Source organism: Calliphora vicina, chromosome 3 (genome assembly GCF_958450345.1).
Source record: "Calliphora vicina chromosome 3, idCalVici1.1, whole genome shotgun sequence".
Lineage (NCBI taxonomy): Eukaryota > Metazoa > Arthropoda > Insecta > Diptera > Calliphoridae > Calliphora > Calliphora vicina.
In genome coordinates this window covers 14,910,533-14,930,478 of record NC_088782.1, presented here as the reverse complement: position 1 = coordinate 14,930,478, position 19,946 = coordinate 14,910,533, and the positions used below count along the sequence as shown (strand labels likewise).

Here is a 19,946-nt window from a genome sequence, read left to right as displayed (position 1 = left end):
CAATAGATCTTTATATGAAATTTTACTTTTATCCCCTTCCTTAGAGCCTTGAGAGATCTAGAGTCAAAGGCCTAAATAGTTTTGTCGCCCATTTCATTAGACAACCAACAACTTTTCGAGCCCAGTTGCCATGTGTATCTCCCCATACATATGTTATTTTGTAAATGGCTTCAGAATAATTGTAGCCATGGCACAATTTACTCGTTACATATTGTGTTCAATCAGTTGAATGTGTTGCGGATGTATTCTCGTGCAGATATGGCCTACAACCAGAATACTAATTTCATTGTCATACCATTTCTTTTAGCAAAATTTTGGCAATAGCAACTAGAATATACAGGAGAATATGCTATATTATGGCATTAATGAATCAAATACCAGTTGGCGTTGATGTTTATAATCATTTGAAGGCATATTAAAGTTAATAGTCGAATAATGATGAACCAGTGCAAGAAAACAATGGATTCTTAAAGGGAATACAGAAAAAAGCAACTAAAAATTGTCATGATATTTGTTATTTAAACTTTTACTTAGTTGTGATTCATTACAATTTTGAGCATAGCTTTGCTGACATTTCAAACACATTATCATGTCATGTCATTGCACAACCCATAACATGTCGAGCTTGTTGGAAGAGCAGGGCATGACATGTAAGAAACTACAACAACATCTTCACGGTTCTAAAATATCACACACACATTCTTTAGTGGTGGTCACTTTACTAACCACCTTTTCTATAGTCTTTAAAGCATAGTTTATTGGTATCTATTGGCATTTTGCTAAACAATTAAATTTTTTGAAGTCATCGTTTATGTTTTTTGCAAAACTTTGTCGTCAGGGTGCTCTGCTTAGATAAATATATTAATTTGAAAATATTGTAAACCGCATTTTTATACCCTTCACCATGAGTGGCAAGGGTATATATAAGTTTGTCATTCCGTTTGTAATTTCCACATTTTTCATTTGCGACCCCACAAAGTATATATATTCTGGATCGTTATAGATAGCGGAATCGATATAGCCATGTCCGTCTGTGTGTTGAAATCAACTTTCCGAAGCCCCCAAATAACTTACATACACGATTCATACATCAATATCTCTGAAATTCTTCCGGCTCGGTCGCTATTTCAAATCGAGAAAATCGGTCCACAAATGGCTGAGATATAAGGAAAAAACTAGGACAACGTCGATTTGTTACCTATTTTTGACCTATATCTGGATTACTAAGTCATTAATATAGACAATATGGATATCTAATGATAGATATTTCAAAGACCTTTGCAACGACGTATATAAGACCATAGTAAGTTGGACAAACAATGGGTCAAAATCGGAAACAAATATTTTGTAACCCGAATTTTTTTTTCATCAAACATTTTTTTTTTGTCATAAATTCTTTTTCCAAAAAAATTAATTAAAGAAATTTAAAAAAAAATTTTTTTGAAAAAACTTTTTTAAAAAACAATTTGAAAAAAAAAAAATTTTTAAAAAATTTAAAAATTAAAAAAAAATTTTTGATTTTGTTTAAATAAAAATATTTAAAAAAAAATATTTTTAAGTATACTTTGGTGAAGGGTATATAAGATTCGGCACAGCCGAATATAGCTCTCTTGTTTAAGATTTTTTTGATTTTTTTATTGAATGCGTGAAATTCAATAAAAAAAAATCTAAGAGTGTTTATTTTTCCTCGAAGTCAGTGTTACTTTGCTATTTCGTTTGTTTTGTCAGAAAATTTTGTCAGAAAATTTTGTCAAAATTATTCGATTTCCACGGTGGTTAGTAAACTAACCACCCCACTCCACAAAATACCTTGGAATGGGGTGATATTTTTATGTTTCGATTTATTTTTTCTAATTTTTTATAATAAACTAACCTTGATTAAAGTAAAAAATACAATTGTTTTGATTTTAAACTTACACAAAAAGCATGACTAAAAGCATCTTTTAAATTAAATTATTTTTGATGTGATTATTTTGTAAACTTTTTAAAATAAAGAATTCGGTATATTTTCAAAACAAAAATAATACTTTTATTTCATTACCTTTTTGTTCACCCCCCGTTCCACTGTTTTCTACAATATCATTTGGAATTTCTGCGTGTGCTTTTGAATTTTTCGAAAATATTCATGGTATTTCCGGTCAGTAATTTACGCCAGAATTTGTACTTATAATTTAATTTAATATTAATCTAAAGACGCGAGCGATTAGTTTTTAGTCATGCAACATAAATTATAAGACCATTACATATTGTGTGCTGGTAGACAGACGGACGGTCGGACCGACAGACAGAGAGAGATTCATTCATTCAAAAACACAAATCACCAACACATTTATCAGACACAGATACACACAATCATGCTCACTATAAAAGTAAATTTATTTAAAATTAAATTTAAATTAAAGTCCCAGCTTTTCTTGGTGTCATTCCCGGACCAGTGATTTTACCTATCACTTAGGGTGACAACTAGTTACACAAGTAGTTACGTGACTATTTATTTTAACACTTACATGTCCTAAGTAGGAGCTCAGTTCAATAACCTTATGAACAAACCATCCTCCGACAGCTCTCCAATAGAAAATTTCTGGTGTGATATATAACTACTTTCTAAAGTACAATACAATGTAAACGTTTATAGTGACTACACTCTAGATTACTTAGGGACACTTAAGTGACAATTGTCTTCAGGCTAGGTTACATGGGATGTATAAGGTAACCAATATCTATAATACGTGTAGATGTATATGAGGGAAACATTGACACCCATTCAAAAATAAATTTATTTAAAATTAAATTAAATTCAAAGTGTTTTTGTCATTTACCAGGTGTGTGAAAAGTGTCTGTGATACTTGCATACGCACGTACGTAGTAGATTATTCACTCATTTATTTATTCATACTCATACTTCCGAACACAATGATATCTTTACATTTACATTACATGTGATTAAGTACCCTGCAGTTCATAGCACAAATTTTAATACATTTTTTCTTGCATTTCCTGAGCCTTAAAATATTTTACTTCCTTAGTTGTCTTGATTGGTAAGAAAATAATCCTCCTTTGCCAAGCTTTCGATTGACAAAAGTTCGTTGAAGTGTCAACAAAAATTTGTTGATTCCCGTTCATTTAATTATGAACATAAACATTCTCATGTTTATAAACAAATTTCAAGATTTCATTAAAACATTTTTTGAAATTTGATTTTCTCAACAGATATATATTTTTAAAGAATTCTGCAACAAGTTGCTAGATTGAAAAGTCAGCACATGATTATAGAGGTCAGCAACAAGTTTCTAAAAGTTAGCTACTTGTTCGTAGCTAACATGCTTCTAGAGATCAGCAACATGATGCTAGAGTCAGCAACATGATGCTAGAAGTTGGCAACATGATCCTAGAGTTTTCAACATGATGTTAGCCTAGAGATTAGCAACATGTTGCTAGAGGTCATAAACATGTTGCCTGATAGGGTTAGCAACATGTTGCTAAAGGTCATAAACATGTTGCTAGAGGTCAGCAACATGTTGCTAGAGGTTAGAAACATGTTGCTAGAGGTTAGAAACATGTTGCTGGGGGTTAGAAACATGTTGCTAGAGGTTAGCAACATATTGCTAGAGGTTAGCAACATATTACTAGATGCTAGCAAGATGTTACTAGATCTTAGCAACATGTTGCTGGAGGTTAGCAACATGTTGCTGGAGGTTAGCAACATGTTGCTGGAGGTTAGCAACATGTTGCTGGAGGTTAGCAACATGTTGCTGGAGGTTAGCAACATGTTGCTGGAGGTTAGCAACATGTTGCTGGAGGTTAGCATGTTGCTAGAGGTTAGCATGTTGCTAGAGGTTAGCATGTTGCTAGAGGTTAGCAACATGTTGCTAGAGGTTAGCAACATGTTGTAGAGGTCGGAAACATGTTGTAGAGGTCGGAAACATGTTGTAGAGGTCGGAAACATGTTGCTAACCTCCAGCAACATGTTAATGACCTCTAGAAACATGTTTCTGAACTCTAGCAACATGTTGCTGACCTCTATTAGAGAGTTTAGCAACATGTTGCTAGAGGTCAACAAAATGTTTTTAGAGGTCAGCAACATCTTGCTAGAGGTTAGCAACATGTTGCTAGTGTCAGACACAAGTTGCTGACCTCTAGCATCATGTTGCTAATGGTTAGCATCATGTTGCTAACGTCTAGCATCATGTTGCTGGATAGCGACATGTTAGAGGATAACAACATGTTGCTAGAGATTAACAACATGATGCTAGAGATCAGCAACATGTTGTTAGAGGTCATCAACATGTTGCTAGAGGTCATAAATATGTTGCCTGAGATTAGAAACATGTTGATAGAGGCCATAAACATGTTGATAGGGTTAGCAACATGTTGCTAAAGGTCATAAACATGTTGCTAGAGGTCAGCAACACGTTTCTAGAGGTTAGCAACATATTACTAGATGCTAGCAAGATGTCTAGATCTTAGCAACATGTTACTAGATCTTAGCAACATGTTGCTGGAGGTTAGCAACCTGTTGCTAGATGTTGCTGCATAGCAACATGTTAGAGGATAACAACATGTTACTAGAAATTAGCAACATGATTCTAGAGTCAGACACATGTTTCTATAGTTCAGCAACATGTTTCTAGAGTTCAAAAACATGCTAGAGGTTAGCAACATGATGCTAGAATCAGACGCATGTTTCTATAGTTGATGATGGAAAAGTCTGCAGTTCGGCAACATAATGCTATAAATTAGCAACATGATGCTAGAGTTAGACACATGTTTCTATAGTTCAGCAACATATTTCTAGAGTTCAACAACATGATAGAGGTTAGCAACATGATGCTAGAATCAGACGCATGTTTCTATAGTTCAGCAACATGATGTTAGAGGTTTTCAACATGATGCTAGAGTTCAGCAACATGTTGCTAGAGGTGTTATATATCAAAATATAGGAAATTGTATCGTCTTTACATATTTCAAAAGTGTTACAAAGTTGGCAATTGTCATTTTTAAAACCTCAGGGTTTGCACATATGTATTTATTCAATTTGTAATTAGTGTTTGTAAATAAGTGTTACATTTATCTTTTTTCCGTTCTTAAATTTGGGCAAGGTCAGTTTTAATATAAATTATTTTACTATTATTAAAATTATTTTAAATGTTCATTATTATAATGTTCAAATGAGTAAATTGATTAAAATGAAAATAAAAAAAAACATGATTTATTTTTAGTCGTCTTCTGACATACATATGTACATAAATCTAGGGTATGAGAATTTTTAATTTATTTACTGGTAGATAATTAATTTTTTTCTGTTCTGTTTGTTTGGTTTTTTGTTGTGTATCTGTGCAAACACTTGAGTGGCTAATTAGTGTTGTAATATTATTTTAATTAATAATTTTTTTAAAAAGTGTAAAAAACAAAATAACATAAAATTAATATTTTAATTACAGATTGTGAAATCAATAAACTGCATGATTAAAGTCAGTAAATGATATTTATGCGTGAAAAAATACAGTGCGTAGTATTATTATTTCAATTAAGGGTTACTGACAAATTACAGAGTTGGTGGTGGTACAAAAACTGGATGTATAGTTTTATTCCTTTATAAAAACATATGAACTTTATTTGAGTTCTTTCTGCTGTTTTACTTTCTAAACAAAACTTTGGTTTTACTGAAATTGTAGAATCCTTAGCAAAAACTTAAACTACCTTTTTGTTTAATTAAAATAACTAAATTCTTAGGTTTTCATAAGCAACCAGGTTAATTTATGTTGCCATATTATCCAACCCACTGTATTACTTCGTTTCTTAATATCCATTTAGATTTTTCCCAAAACAAAGAGGGGATGGGAAATCTCTGAAAATACTCGCATTAAAGTATTAAACGTATATCATTTATGTTAAATTTAGCGTTTTAAATAAATCCACGTAGATACTTTGAAAACAGTTTCTTGTCAGAACATTCTTGTAACACACATATGCTCCCCCACAAATACTCATGCAAACACATACATGACTATAAATGAGAAAAAAAAAATAAAAATAAGGAAGAGAAGAAAAAAAGATATTTAATTTTTTTTTTCAACATTTTCTTTTTACAAACATATCAACACTTGATGAAATCCTCTTAATCCTTAAATTGCACTCGAAATTGCTCTACACTTGAATAGACAACGATGATGTTGTCAGTTGAATAAAGATGAGTTGATGTTTGTTATTGTTGTTGTTGTTGTTGTACGAGTATATTTGTTTAAGAGTAAATATGGTTAAAATGTAAAAATAAATGAGAGACTGAATGAATGAATGAATGAATCGTAATAAATGAATATTTGTTTAAGTAGACAGACACTGTTATACACCCAAACCCAATCTATTATTTGCAAATTCACTAAGTTCACATCCCCACTTACCCTAACAGTTAGATGTATCTACATCTATGTACAGATGTAATAATACATCAGTTTGTTGTTACTTTTAGCTGCTGCTTCTTAGATTTTCATTCAGATATTATTTCATTTTATTTAATTTATTTATTTTTCTACACTCACAAACACATCATGTTAAATGTATTTGAGCTTTTATAGCCGCCTAAGTAAGTATTAAAGCTTTAAAATGTATGTGAGAGAGCAAACAAACAAACAAACAATTGTAGAAAATAAATAAATGACGAACGAATAAATACACTTTTATAAAATAACAGAAAACAAAAAAAAAAAAAAACAAGCAAAAACTCTTTCATTTATTTATACTTACTAAGGCAATCATAAATGTTATTAGAAATTGAAGTTGTTTTTATAAGGAAGAAGGGTTTTCGTTTCAGTTTCATAAACTGCAAAATAACGTATCATCACACAGAGGAAAATAAGAAAACCTGGCCAAAATAATTAAAAGTATTTTTTGAGTTATTTTGATAGTTTTAGAATTAATTAGACCAAAGGACGAAACCAACTGATTTAAATTGAAATCGGTCCACGAATTCCCCTGGCCCCCATACAAATTCCCCTCGGAATTGCACTTATGTATATACTCATAAACTATGCAACAATCATGATAAAATTTTGCAAGGATCAATTAATTAAGATTTATATAAAATAAACTGAGTACACAAAGTTTATTTTATATAAATCTTAATAATTTGACCACATTTTATTGTGGTCGGTCAGTAACTATCTCAAGGTCTAATATAAGGCCCTTTGCTTTTTGCTACTTTCACCTTGAAAAAGCTTATCTGTTTTTTATATAAGTTTGTCATTCCGTTTGTAATTTCCACAATATAATTTTCCGACCCCATAAAGTAGGCCGGGTCGATTTGTATGGACGATCAAAAAGTTATAAATCGTATAGCAAAAACGCATTCAATGGAAAATTCTAAGAAATTTTCCCCAAGAAACCATAGGTCTAAAATCAAATCCTATCTTGCGCATTTCGTATTTTATCCAATAAAAAAAACTAGTAAAAAAAAAATTATATTGAAATATCATTGAATAAAAGACGAAATGCGCAAGATACGATTTTAGACCTATGGTTTCTTGGGGAAAATTTCTTAGAATTTTCCATTGAATGCGTTTCTGCTATATGATTTTTCGTGAAAAAATCGACTCACTCTAAAGTATATACTGGATCCTTATAGATAGCGGAGCCATGTCCGTCTGTCTGTTGAAATCAACTTTCCGAAGCCCCCAAATAACTTAACACCATTCATATAACAATATCACTGAGATAAGGAAAAAACCAGGACAACCTCGATTTTTGATCTATGTTTTACCTATATCTTGATTACTAAGTGATTAATATAGACAATATGGATATCTAATGATAGATATTTCAAAAATATTTTTTAACCCAAATTTTTTTTTTTCACCAAAAGTTTTTTTTTCGCTAAATTGAAAAAACAAAAAAAAATTAAATTTATAAAAATATAAAAAAACATTTCGAAATTTTTTTTTTCAAAAACTTTGGAAAAAATAAATTTTGTTTACCTAAAAATATTTAAAATTTTTATTTTGAAGTATAATTTGGTGAAGGGTATATAATATTCGGCACAGCCGAATATAGCTCTCTTACCTTCATACAAAAACTATTATATAAACCTCTTAAAACCGGAAAAATGAACAAAAATGATACGGTTGATGATAAAAAATAAAAAAAATTAAATTTGTACATTTGCTATTTTCGCCTTTAAAAACCCTATGTTGTTGTTTTTTTTTTTTTGGAAAAAAAGTGTGAAAATTTTTATATAAATTTTTGAACGAATTGTACCAGCATAAATATTTAAGTTATTTTTTGTTCTTAAAATTTTAAAAACAGCTGTTGATCATGACTTTCAGAAAAAAAATCCATTTGTTTACCCACAAAAACAATCATAACAAGTAAGAAAGTATGATCGGTCACGCCCGACCATATAATACCCTACACTAAGTAAAAGAGCAAAAACCTTTTTCTTTTAAAATTTCAATAATTTATATTTTTGAGTGATTTTCGGAAGTGGGCCTTATATGGGAGCTATGACCAATTATGGACCGATCACCATAAAATTTGGTCGTGTGATTTATGTCTATATTAAAGTTAACTATGTTGAATTTTGTGTGTATACCAACATTTTTAAGAGATTTATGCATGTTAAAGTTATTTTCGGAAGCGGGTCTATATGGGAGCTATGACTAATTATGGATCGATCGTAACAAAATTTGGCGACATGAATTTTGTGTATATAAAACTTATTTGGAGCGCAATTTGTGGAGATTAAACATTTATAACCGCTAAAGTCCAATTTCGGAGGGACATTTGTATGGGGGCTAGGTGAAATAATGGACCGATTTCAGCCAGTTTCAATAGGCTTGGTCCTTGGGCCGAAAAAGTAATATGTACCAAATTTGATCGAAATATCTTCAAAACCTGTACTCTGCGCACAAGGTTTACATGGACAGCCAGCCAGCCAGCCGGCCAGCCAACCAGACGGACGGACGGACATCGTTTAATCGACCCAGAAAGTGATTCTAAGTCGATCGGTATACTTTAAGGTGGGTGTTAGACTAATATTTTTGGGCGTTACAAACATCTGCACAAACGCATAATACCCTCCCCACTATGGTGGTGTAGGGTATAATAAACGTCTTAGAAAACGAAAAAATTAACAAAAGTGATACGGTTAAAATGAGAAAAAATAGAAAACAGGCGAAATTTAAAAAAAAAAAATCGCGGAAAAAATTCACTTTCATTTTTTTAATATTAAAAATAACAGTTGATAATGTCTTTCAAATAAAAAAGATTCGATGTAGAACCTCTATTCGATTAGTCAGAAAATTAAAAAAAAAACAATAAAATGCATTTACTACTCTTCACTTTCCTGACTTTGAGACCTTCTCATAATGACAAATCTCAACTTAAAGTGTTGAAAATTCATAATATGATGCAGAATTTTGTTTTTTTAAATTTCTTTAAATTAATTTTTGCCTTTTTGGCAAAAAAGTTTTTTTAGTTTTTTCTTGTTTTGTGAAAACTTTTTTTTTTTGTAAAAAAAAGTTAAATTTTTTATGGCGAAAAATTTTCTTTTAGTACAAAAAGTAAACTTTTTTTTTGGAAAAAAGCTTTTTTGTTTATTTTTAGTAAATAATTTTTTGTTAAATTAAAAGCTTTTTTAGTAGAAATTTTGTTTAGAAAACAGCTTTTTAAATTTCTTAAATAAACTTTTTTTTGGTATTAGCTTTTGTATTAATTTTTTTGGTGATAATCATTCTTAGTAAAAGTATTTTTTTTTTTGGTGAAAAAGCTTTTTATGTAAACACAGTGTTTTAAAGTGAAAAACCTTTGTTTAATAAAGCATTTTACTCACATTTAAAAAAAAGCTTTTAGTAAATTTTTTTTCGCAAAATAAGCTATTTAAAGCAATAAGGTAAAGTTTATTGGTGAAAATAATTTGTGGAAATAATTTTATGAAAAAAGCTTTTTTGATTTTTTTGGTGAAAACTGAAAACCTTTTTTTTTTGTTTGGTGAAAAACATTTTGAATTATTTTTTGATAAATAATTCAAAATGTAAGAACAAGTTTTTGTGAAAAAGCTTTTCCAGTTAAAATATATATGGAGGTTTTCATATCAAGTGAACCACTTTTGAAATCGGTCTTCCGATCGGGATGAAATTTCCACCAAGGTTAGTTTTATTGAATAGTAATTGAGGCACAATTTGTTCAACAAGATCAGTACTCTCTGAAAATTTTACATTTTGGCCAAGCAGGTGTTTTTTCTCATCCATGTAACTTATTACATATTGTTCTTAGCAAAATGTGTCCCAAATATTTTAGATAGCTATTTCTTCAATCTTTTGGAAAAAAAAAATTGAAAAAAAAAATTTTAATATTTTTTTTCCGAAAACAAAAACTTTTTTGACTTTTTTTTCAAAATGGAACCTTTTTATCTCAACAGAAAGCCTATATATTTTCCTTGAAGGCCTATTTGGTCGCTTAGTGGGATGCGACTTGGATATCTATCAAAATAAATGTTTTGTAACTCAAAACATAAAATTTTTGACTTTTTTTTTTGCAAAATCAAAAACTTTGTTTTTCCTTGAATGCCTTTCTGTTCGCTTAATGGGGTGCCAGTGAGATATCTATTAAAATTAATATTTTGTAACTCAAGATATAAAATTTTTCACTTTTTTGTTTTGCAAAATTTTACTTTTTTTCAAAATGGGTCCTTTTTTTGCTCAAAAGAAAGCTTACATAGGTCCATTCCTTTAAGAGGTTTTTAGTGGGATGCGAGTGGGATATCTATCAATATAAATATTTTGTAACTCAAGACATACAATTTTTTACTTTTTTTCTACAAAATCCAACTCTGAGAGTTCTCGACTTGACATACCGATCGAAAGTTGGTTCACTTGACATGAAATCCCCATATATAATATTTTTTAATTGAAAAATAACTTATTATAACCCAATGAATTTACTTCTAATAAAATAATAACATATTTATCATAATTTCTCGAATTAAAAAGAAAACCCCTTAACTCTAAGCATAAAAACCCTAACTTTTTAATACAGGAATATAAGCAAATAAACCATAAAAAACAAGGACGAATGTTAATGAAAACACAGATACTCACACATAAACATAAATTCCCACTTACACGCAACTACATGTGTAATACTCCCACTCACCCACACACACACGCTCTTCAAAATTGCCACACAGATTTCGTTTTATTTGCAAACCCAAGCAGCCATAAAGGGAGTCTCTTGAAGAACCCAGAACTTGAAGAAAAAAGACACATACATTCATATGTGTGCCAAAAATAAAATATGAAAAACAAAAATTTAATTCATACGAACATAACTGTGGCAACAGGAAAGGAAATTTTTATTCCTTGATTTTTTATTATTTTTATTCTTAATTAAATAAATGAAATGCTTGCAGCGCTTGAAGAGAAAATAAACTCAAACTCAAGTCAACATTTTTAATTCACACTTGAAAAATTACTTAAAAACACATGATTAAGATAACGATGCCGGGGCTTCAGTTTGGGAATATTTTTTTCACAAAAATTGTTTAGTATGTGGCGGAGTGCGGGCGGCATAATAATAAATGTCAGGCACACAGCTGAAAAAGGGGACCTTTTTAAGACTTGCACACTTTATTTGGGCATAAAAAGGAAGTCAAATGTATTAGAGGACTTTGAAGTTGTTAAGAATTCTCATCAGACTGTGTGGACATTAAAGAGCCGTCAATTATTTTTTTAGTTTTGCAAAAAATAGTTTAAAAACAAGTAAGGAAGTATGGTCGGTCAAGCCCGACCATATAATACCCTAAACTAAGTAAAAGAGCAAAAAAAATAGTTCTTTTAAAATTTCATTAATTTATATTTTTGAGTGATTTTCGGAAGTGGGCCTTATATGGGGGCTATGACCAATTATGGACCGATCACCATGAAATTAGGTCGTGTGATTTATGTCTATATTAAAGTTAACTATGTTGAATTTTGTGTGTTTACCAACATTTTTAAGCGATTTATGCACGTTAAAGTGATTTTCTATATGGGAGCTATGACTAATTATGGACCGATCGTAACAAAATTTGGTGACATGAATTTTGTGTATATAAAACTTATTTGGAGCGGAATTTGTGGAGATACATATATAAATTAAACATTTATGACCGATAAAGTCCAATTTCGGGATGACATTTGTATGGGGGCTAGGTGAAATAATGGACCGATTTCAGCCAGTTTCAATAGGCTTGGTCCTTGAGCCGAAAAATAATATGTATCAAATTTCATCGAAATATCTTCAAAATTTCGACCTGTACTCTGCGCACAAGGTTTACATGGACAGCCAGCCGACCAGACGGACGGACGGACGGACGGACGGACATCGTTTAATCGACTCAGAAAATGATTCAAAGTCGATCGGTATACTTTAAGGTGGGTGTTAGACTAATATTTTTGGGCGTTACAAACATCTGCACAAATGCATAATACCCTCCCCACTATGGTGGTGTAGGGTATAAAAAATTAATTTAAAAAAAATGAAAAAAACAATTCGAAAATTTTTTTTCCAAAAAATTCAAAAAACAACTGGAAAAAAAATTAATTTTGTTTGCCTAAAAATATTTAAAATTTTAATTTTGAAGTAAAATTTGGTGAAGGGTATATAAGATTCGGCACATCCGAATATAGCTCTCTTACTTGTTATTAGTTTAAATTGTTAACACCTCATCTATGTTATATTCATATAACAACGAATGTATATTTTGTAAACCTTTTTTTAAACCAATTTTATATAAAGCAAATCATTTTTAAACTGCTAACAATGTTAGGTTATAGGTCAAATGTATCACACATCATACAACATGTGCCGGCGAAAGAATATACATGGAATAATCTTAATATAGAACAGTTAATGGTGTGTGAGCGTGTGGGAGTAACTATGTAAAACTATATCTTTAATCCTGAAACATGATGGGTTTATAGCAGTAGGGTTGTTCGCTTAAGAAAAAAAAATTAAAAAAAAGTTTAAAAATAACAAGTGATTTCTTTATTTCTTGATGTAGATTTAAAGGTCTGTTATTTTATGCAAAATTTTCCGTCTATCCGTCTGTATGTTGAAATCAACTTTTCATAGCCACCAAATAACTTACATACACTCAGGTCTCGTTTTATGCGATAGATGCGTTCCAAAAAAATCGCATAAACTGAATTCATTCATCAATATTACCGCTATAGTCCCGGTTCGGTTGTTATTTAAAATCGAAAAAATCGGCCCACAAATAAGTGATATATCAGCAAAAAACCACGACTGCCTTGATTTTTTTAATTATTTTTCATCAATATCTCGATTACTAAGACATATAGACCTTCATTGGAAAAAAATCTACACAAATCTGTTTACCACCCTAATACGCACACTTTTAAAAATAAAACTACATTAAAAGTCAAAATAAATTTCACGTTTCATTCTTAAAACAATATTTATGTATATTTGTTCGGCCTTAACACACGTGTGTGCCTCTGCTCTGCTTAAAATAAGAGAGAGCATGTGTTACATGAGCATAACAGAGTGAGAGTGAGTGATTCTGTATTTTACGACAAATACGTGCCGAATTGATGTCAAACGAAACAATAACAACATCCGTTTCCTTTTACCATTTACCCCGAATATCTACACAATGGCAAATATGTTAACAAATATTTATATATGATTTGCTATTTTTCCTCTTTTCAGATAGTTGAGGTTTACAGGCATTATTATTGTTATTAATATTGTATTACACAGATAATAATACAGAATACATATTTTGAAAATTGATGACTGATAGGAAATTATAGAGCAAATAATAGCTTAGGTTTTTATTTAATTGGCAACAAAAAAATACTGTGTGTGGCTGTGTAAAGGAATTTAATACAACAAATATTAAAAATGATGAATTGTTTCAGATGACAAGTGAAAGGGAATTTAATTTGAATTTATAAATATAAAGGAACTTTATTGAAATGTGGAAATACATCAATATTTTTGTTGAAATTTAATAGAGGAAATCAGAATGTTTTTAAAAATTGACATATAAATATCGCTTCATTTAAGAAATTATTTGGTAAGAAAGCTATATTCCAAAGATAAAAATTAAAAATATTTTTCGGTGAAAATTTTTTTTACCATAATTTTGTTTAACCTTGTTTTTTTCACTAATAAAATACTTTCAGCAACAAATTCTTTTTTTTACAAAAATTTAAATTTAATTTTTTTTTTTTTTTGTGAGAAAAGAACTCGAATTCAACATTTTTTCCGAGATTTCGACCCATTATAGGTCCGCAATACTATGATGTTATATATGTCGTTTGAAATATCTATCATTAGATATCCATATTGTCTATATTAATGACTTAGTAATTCAGATATAGATCAAAAAGAATAAATCGAGGTAGTTGTGGTTTTTGCTTATAACTCAGCCATTTGTGGGCCGATTTTCTCGATTTTAAATAGCAACCGAACCGGCAAAATAGAGGATATATTGATGTATGAATCATGTATTTAAGTTATTTGGGGACTGCCGAAAGTTGATTTCAACATACAGACGGCCTAACGGTCATGGCTATATCTACTCCGCCATCTATAAATATCCAGAATATATATAATTGATAGGGTCGCAAATAAAAAATGTCATTTGCTACTCATGGTGAAGGGTATTAAGAGGGGTTGCAATAATATTTTTCTTTTTTATTAAAAGCCTTTAAATGTTTATTAATATTTATAATTTTAATTTAAAAATCTTCATATTTTTCTTATTTTCAACCCCATTTGTCAATCAATTTTCTTTTATTATTACAGCCTTAACAAATTAATAAACAACGGGCAAAGTTCATTATGGTAAAAAGGTAGATTCCAAGAAATTAAATTTCTTGTTCATCATTCATCATTAATGTAACAAAATTTTTATCAAACTGTCTAATGATTTTCACGCCAAATTTAATATTCATTTCGTTTAATGTGAAATTTTTATTACTTTCTTTTAAACATTTGATGTCAGCCTTTTCTACAACTTTTTTTTGTTTTCCAACAAAACATTTGCTAAAAATATTTTGTAAGGTAAGTGAAAAAATAACACAAAATTGTATGGCATCACAGACATCATCACCATTATTTTCATTAGCAGAGTCATCAACATCATTGCTGCTGCCATCACCAGCATGATGTTTATTCATCATCAGCGTTATTATTTTTTATTGTTCTCACCGCCCACGTAAATCACACGTCATTGATTTCTTTGATGCTTGTTTTTTTTCATTTCAAATCCATATTGAATATTTTTTGCATTTAAAAAAAAAAAAATATTTAATAGGGAGACATACTATTGGATTTCATTGGAAGAGGTATTTTTAAGCAGTGCAGTTTACGTTTTGAGAACTTTAGAGGATACAAGAAACTAGTTTATCAAAATACTAATGATGGGATTATATAGTGAGAATTTAGAGAAAATTCTTCCAGCTCTGTTGCTAGTTAAAATCCATTTTTGTTTTAAGTTGTAAAACACTTAAAAGACATTGGTCATTATTGAACTTTATTAAACATTTTAAAATCTCTAAAGGTTTTAGAGAAAATATGCAATTTGTGAAATTGTTCATAGGTGCGTATGATTGATATTAATTTGTACTAATTTTATAAAATCGCAATTTTCTGACAGAAACAAATTAAATCGAACAATGAAATGTTCTACATATATGTAAAGAACACATTAAGGAATATCATCAGTAGATTTACTTAATATTAACAAAACGATTTTTAAAAATTTTCTATAAAAAATAATAAAAATTTTCAAAATTTATTAATTTTAACTAAATTATTCTAAACTTAAAACAACATTTATATTGTTGGATGTATTATGATTTTATTATTCTTTTCTAGATCAAGCTGTAAATATTTCGAAAGTTAATTTTATTTTTACTTAAGGACTAGCTACTCTTTTCTTGGTCTCCCAGCTCTGCTGTTACATAAATTCCATTTCTTTTTGAAGTTGTAAATCACTTACAAGACTTTAGTAGTTCTTGAACTTTATTAAACATTTTGAAATCTCTAACGGTTTTAAAGAAAATATAAAATTTGTGAAATTTTTCATGGGTGCGTATGATTGATATTAATTTGGACGAATTTTACAAAAACGCAATTTTCTTGAGGAAACAAGTTAATTAGAACAATGAAATGTTCTACATATATGTAAAGAACACATTAAAGAATATCATCAGTAGATTTGCTTTATATTTACAAAAGAATTTTTTAAAATATTCTTTAAAATATAAAAAATAATTTCCAAAATAATTAATTTTTACTATATTCTTCTAAATTTCATACAACATTTATGTTGTTGGATGTATTATAATTTAATTATCCTTTTCTAGATCAAGCTGTAAATATTTCGAAAGTTACATTTTATTTTTACTTAAGGACTAGCTAGCTACTCTTTTCTTGGTCTCCTAGCTCTGCTGTTACATAAATTTAATTTATTTTTTAAGTTGTAAATCACTTACAAGACTTTAGTCTTTCATGAACTTTATTAAACATTTTGAAATCTCTAACGGTTTTAAAGAAAATATAAAATTTGTGAAATTGTTCATGGGTGCGTATGATTAATATTAATTGGGACAAATTTTACAAAGACGCAATTTTCTTGCGGAAACAAGTTAAATCGAACAATGAAATGTTCTACATATATGTAAAGAACACATTAGGGAATATCATCAGTAGATTTGCTTAATATTTACAAAACAATTTTTTAAAATATTCTTTAAAATATAAAAAATATTTTCCAAAATAATTAATTTTTACTATATTCTTCTAAATTTCATACAACATTTATATTGTTGGATGTATTATGATTTTATTATCCTTTTCTAGATCAAGCTGTAAACATTCGAACGTTACATTTTATTTTTATTTAAGCACTAGCTACTCATTTCGTGCTCTTCTAGCTCTGTTGTTAGTTAAAATCCATTTCCGTGTTTAATTGTAAATCACTTACAATACTTTAGTTATTATTAAACTTTATTAAACATTTTGAAAACTCCAAAGGTTTTAAAGAAAATATAAAATTTGTGAAATTGTTCATAGGTGCGTATGATTGATATTAATTTGGACTCATTTTACTAAAACGCAATTTTCTTACAGAAACAAGTTAAATCGAGCAATGAAATGTTCTACATATATGAAGAGAACAAATCAGGGAATATAATAAGTAGATTTGTTTGAAATTGAGATATACATTTTATGGCATGAACTACAATAGAAATTTTAAAGATTCAAAATTTTTTTTTTGTTTTTTTAAGAACATTATAAAAAGCTACAAAAATGGGCTTTAGATAACTAGAACGAAATTTTATTTTTAAATAATTACAATATCAAGGCTTGTAGCATTGTCTAAACAATATTTAATATCCCAGTATTTAATTTTATTCCTTTACATTTCGTTAAATCTAAAACCATTTTCTGTAGATTTCTATTAAAATTGTTTCTTCATTTTTGTAGATTTTTATTACCTGAAATGCTGCTGTTGTTGGCTTTTTCATTTTCGTGAAGTGAAATCATTTTCTGTTGATAAAGATGAAATCGAAAAGAAAAATGCTAATGTTGTATTATTAATATTAATGCCTGTTGACAACAAGGACACACATGTTTCAGCTGCTAAATGTTTAACAACAGTGCAATGTAAAAGTGGAACAACATGGAAGAAGAATAACTAAATGAAGTTTTATCTAAACATTACAAATCAACTCCAAATTATTAATTGGAGTTGATAACAGGAATCAATTTTTAACCCCTGTAAGTGATAAATTAACTTACCATGGCAACGACATATGTGTCTGTACATAGAAATTTATTACTGGACTATGAAAAAACATGAATTTTTTCGTGCACTTTGAAAAAAACACTTCTTAGAAGTAGTAATGTAAGGGAATAACGAGCTGAAGAGCAAAAGTAACGCTCACACTCTCCCTTACCCTAGGTCTCCACGTAGCAATATTTATTGCTAAGCACAATCAAAAACGTCGGCAGAACAACAGCACAGTGATTGATCAAGCACTCAGTAGAGCATCATTGCTCAATGGATTGCTACATTTGACAATTTGCGGTTCACACATCGCAATAAATAATGCTATGTGGAGACCAATTTTCCTCTGCACTGTACCCAACAAAATATGCATTTACGGCATAAAAGCATTTAACATTTTATAGGGCAATAAAATGATAGAAATAGAAAAAATCTAACATGACAGCTTTTTCTTTTAAACATTTTTCGGATTTCAATTCCACCTAATGACTTTTCATGTATAATTTATACTTTTTTTCTTTTTGTTGGTTGGTTCTTTTTTTATTTGGGGAATAAATCTAGTTAGAAATGATGGTACATTTAATGTCAAATAAAAGTTAAATCAAATAATCTAGTTAAAAGGATTTGTGGCATTTCTTGCTAAAATCCATTTTTGTTTTTAAGTTGTAAATCGCTATAGTAATTCCTGAACTTTATTAAACATTTTGAAATCTCCAACGGTTTTAAAGAAATTTTCAAATTTGTGAAATTGTTTATGGGTGCGTATGATTGTTATTAATTTGGAGTAATTTTATAAAAATGCAATTTTCACCAGGAAATAAATGAAATCAAGCAATGAACTGTTCTACATATATGAAAAGAACAAATTAAGGAATAACATCAGTGGACTTTTTTAATATTTACAAAATAATTTTAACAAACTTATGAACAATTTTAACAAAAATTCTATAAAATTTAAAGAAATATTTTCAAAATTAATTAATTTTTGCTAGGTTATTCTGATTATAAAACAACAATTAAATTGTTGGGTATATTATCATTTCATAGTCCCTTGTTAGATTAAGCTGTAAACATTTTGAAAGTTACATTATATTTTTCTGTTTAAGGGCTAGCTACTCCTTTCTTGCTATCCCAGCTCTGTTGGTAGCTAAACTACATTTTTATTTTAAGTTGTAAAACACTTACATGACCTTAGTCATTCTTGAACTTTATTAAACAATTTGAAATCTCCAACGGTTTTAAAGAAAATTAAAAATTTGTGAAAAATGTTTATAGGTGCGTATGATTGATATTAATTTGGAGTAATTTTAGAAAAACGCGATTTTCAGCAGGAACTAAATAAAATCAAGCATTGAAATGTTCTACAAATATGTAAAAAACAAATTCAGGAATAACATTAGTAGATTTGCCTAATATTTACAAAACCATTTTCAGAACTTATGAGCAATTTTCCAAAATATTTTTAAAATAAATTAATGTTTCTATGCTTTTCTCTCTATTTGCCTTTAGTTGTTAAAAGAAATTCGTGTAGAAAAAAGTTAATGCTGAAGTTATATAGAGAAAAGTGTTAGCTTTGAGATGCTATAGTTATTTTTGTTTGCCAAAAAGCGTTTTTCATAACTGTAATTCTACTTAAGATGTTTACTCTATTAAGGCTCGATAGGGTTAAATAAATCATCCCATACATCATTTCTCAAGTCTCTGTAAAAATCTTAAATTTCCTTTAATATGACAAAATATGCAAAGCACGTTTACCTTTAAAAAAGTGAAGCTATAAAAATGTTTAGATCAAAAGTTGATAACAACACTAGTGTTGCCATGTTTAACAAATAGCTAAAGACACTTTTACACTTTTACATGTGTAATAAAATCCCCCTAAGAAATGTGTTAAATATTCATATACTATTGCAACGAATTGCCTCAAACCCTAATTAAGGCTTGTATATAAGATGTAAATATTTATAATTTATTATTTTTAAACACTTTTTGTAAAAACAAAAAAATTTAAAAAAAAAACTACTAGCACGTGTTGGTAGATTTTTGTTACTTAAAAGATATATACAAAAAAAAATCCTATTCCTTTGTATCTTACACATGTTATAAGAGTACAAAACTGTTATTGACATGAACAGAAACCACACAGTAG

General features: G+C 29.1%; 1 protein-coding gene across 1 annotated transcript in view; it reads right to left on the bottom strand.

The window, feature by feature from the left end:
* Positions 1–4,095: 4,095 nt before the first annotated feature.
* The window catches only part of LOC135954095 (myb-like protein Q), a 97,604-nt gene continuing 81,753 nt past the window's right edge, over positions 4,096–19,946 (bottom strand). The window contains exon 3 of the mRNA XM_065504160.1: positions 4,096–4,313. Within this exon, the coding sequence (XP_065360232.1) occupies positions 4,096–4,313 (218 nt within the window). The remainder of the gene's footprint in view (positions 4,314–19,946) is intronic.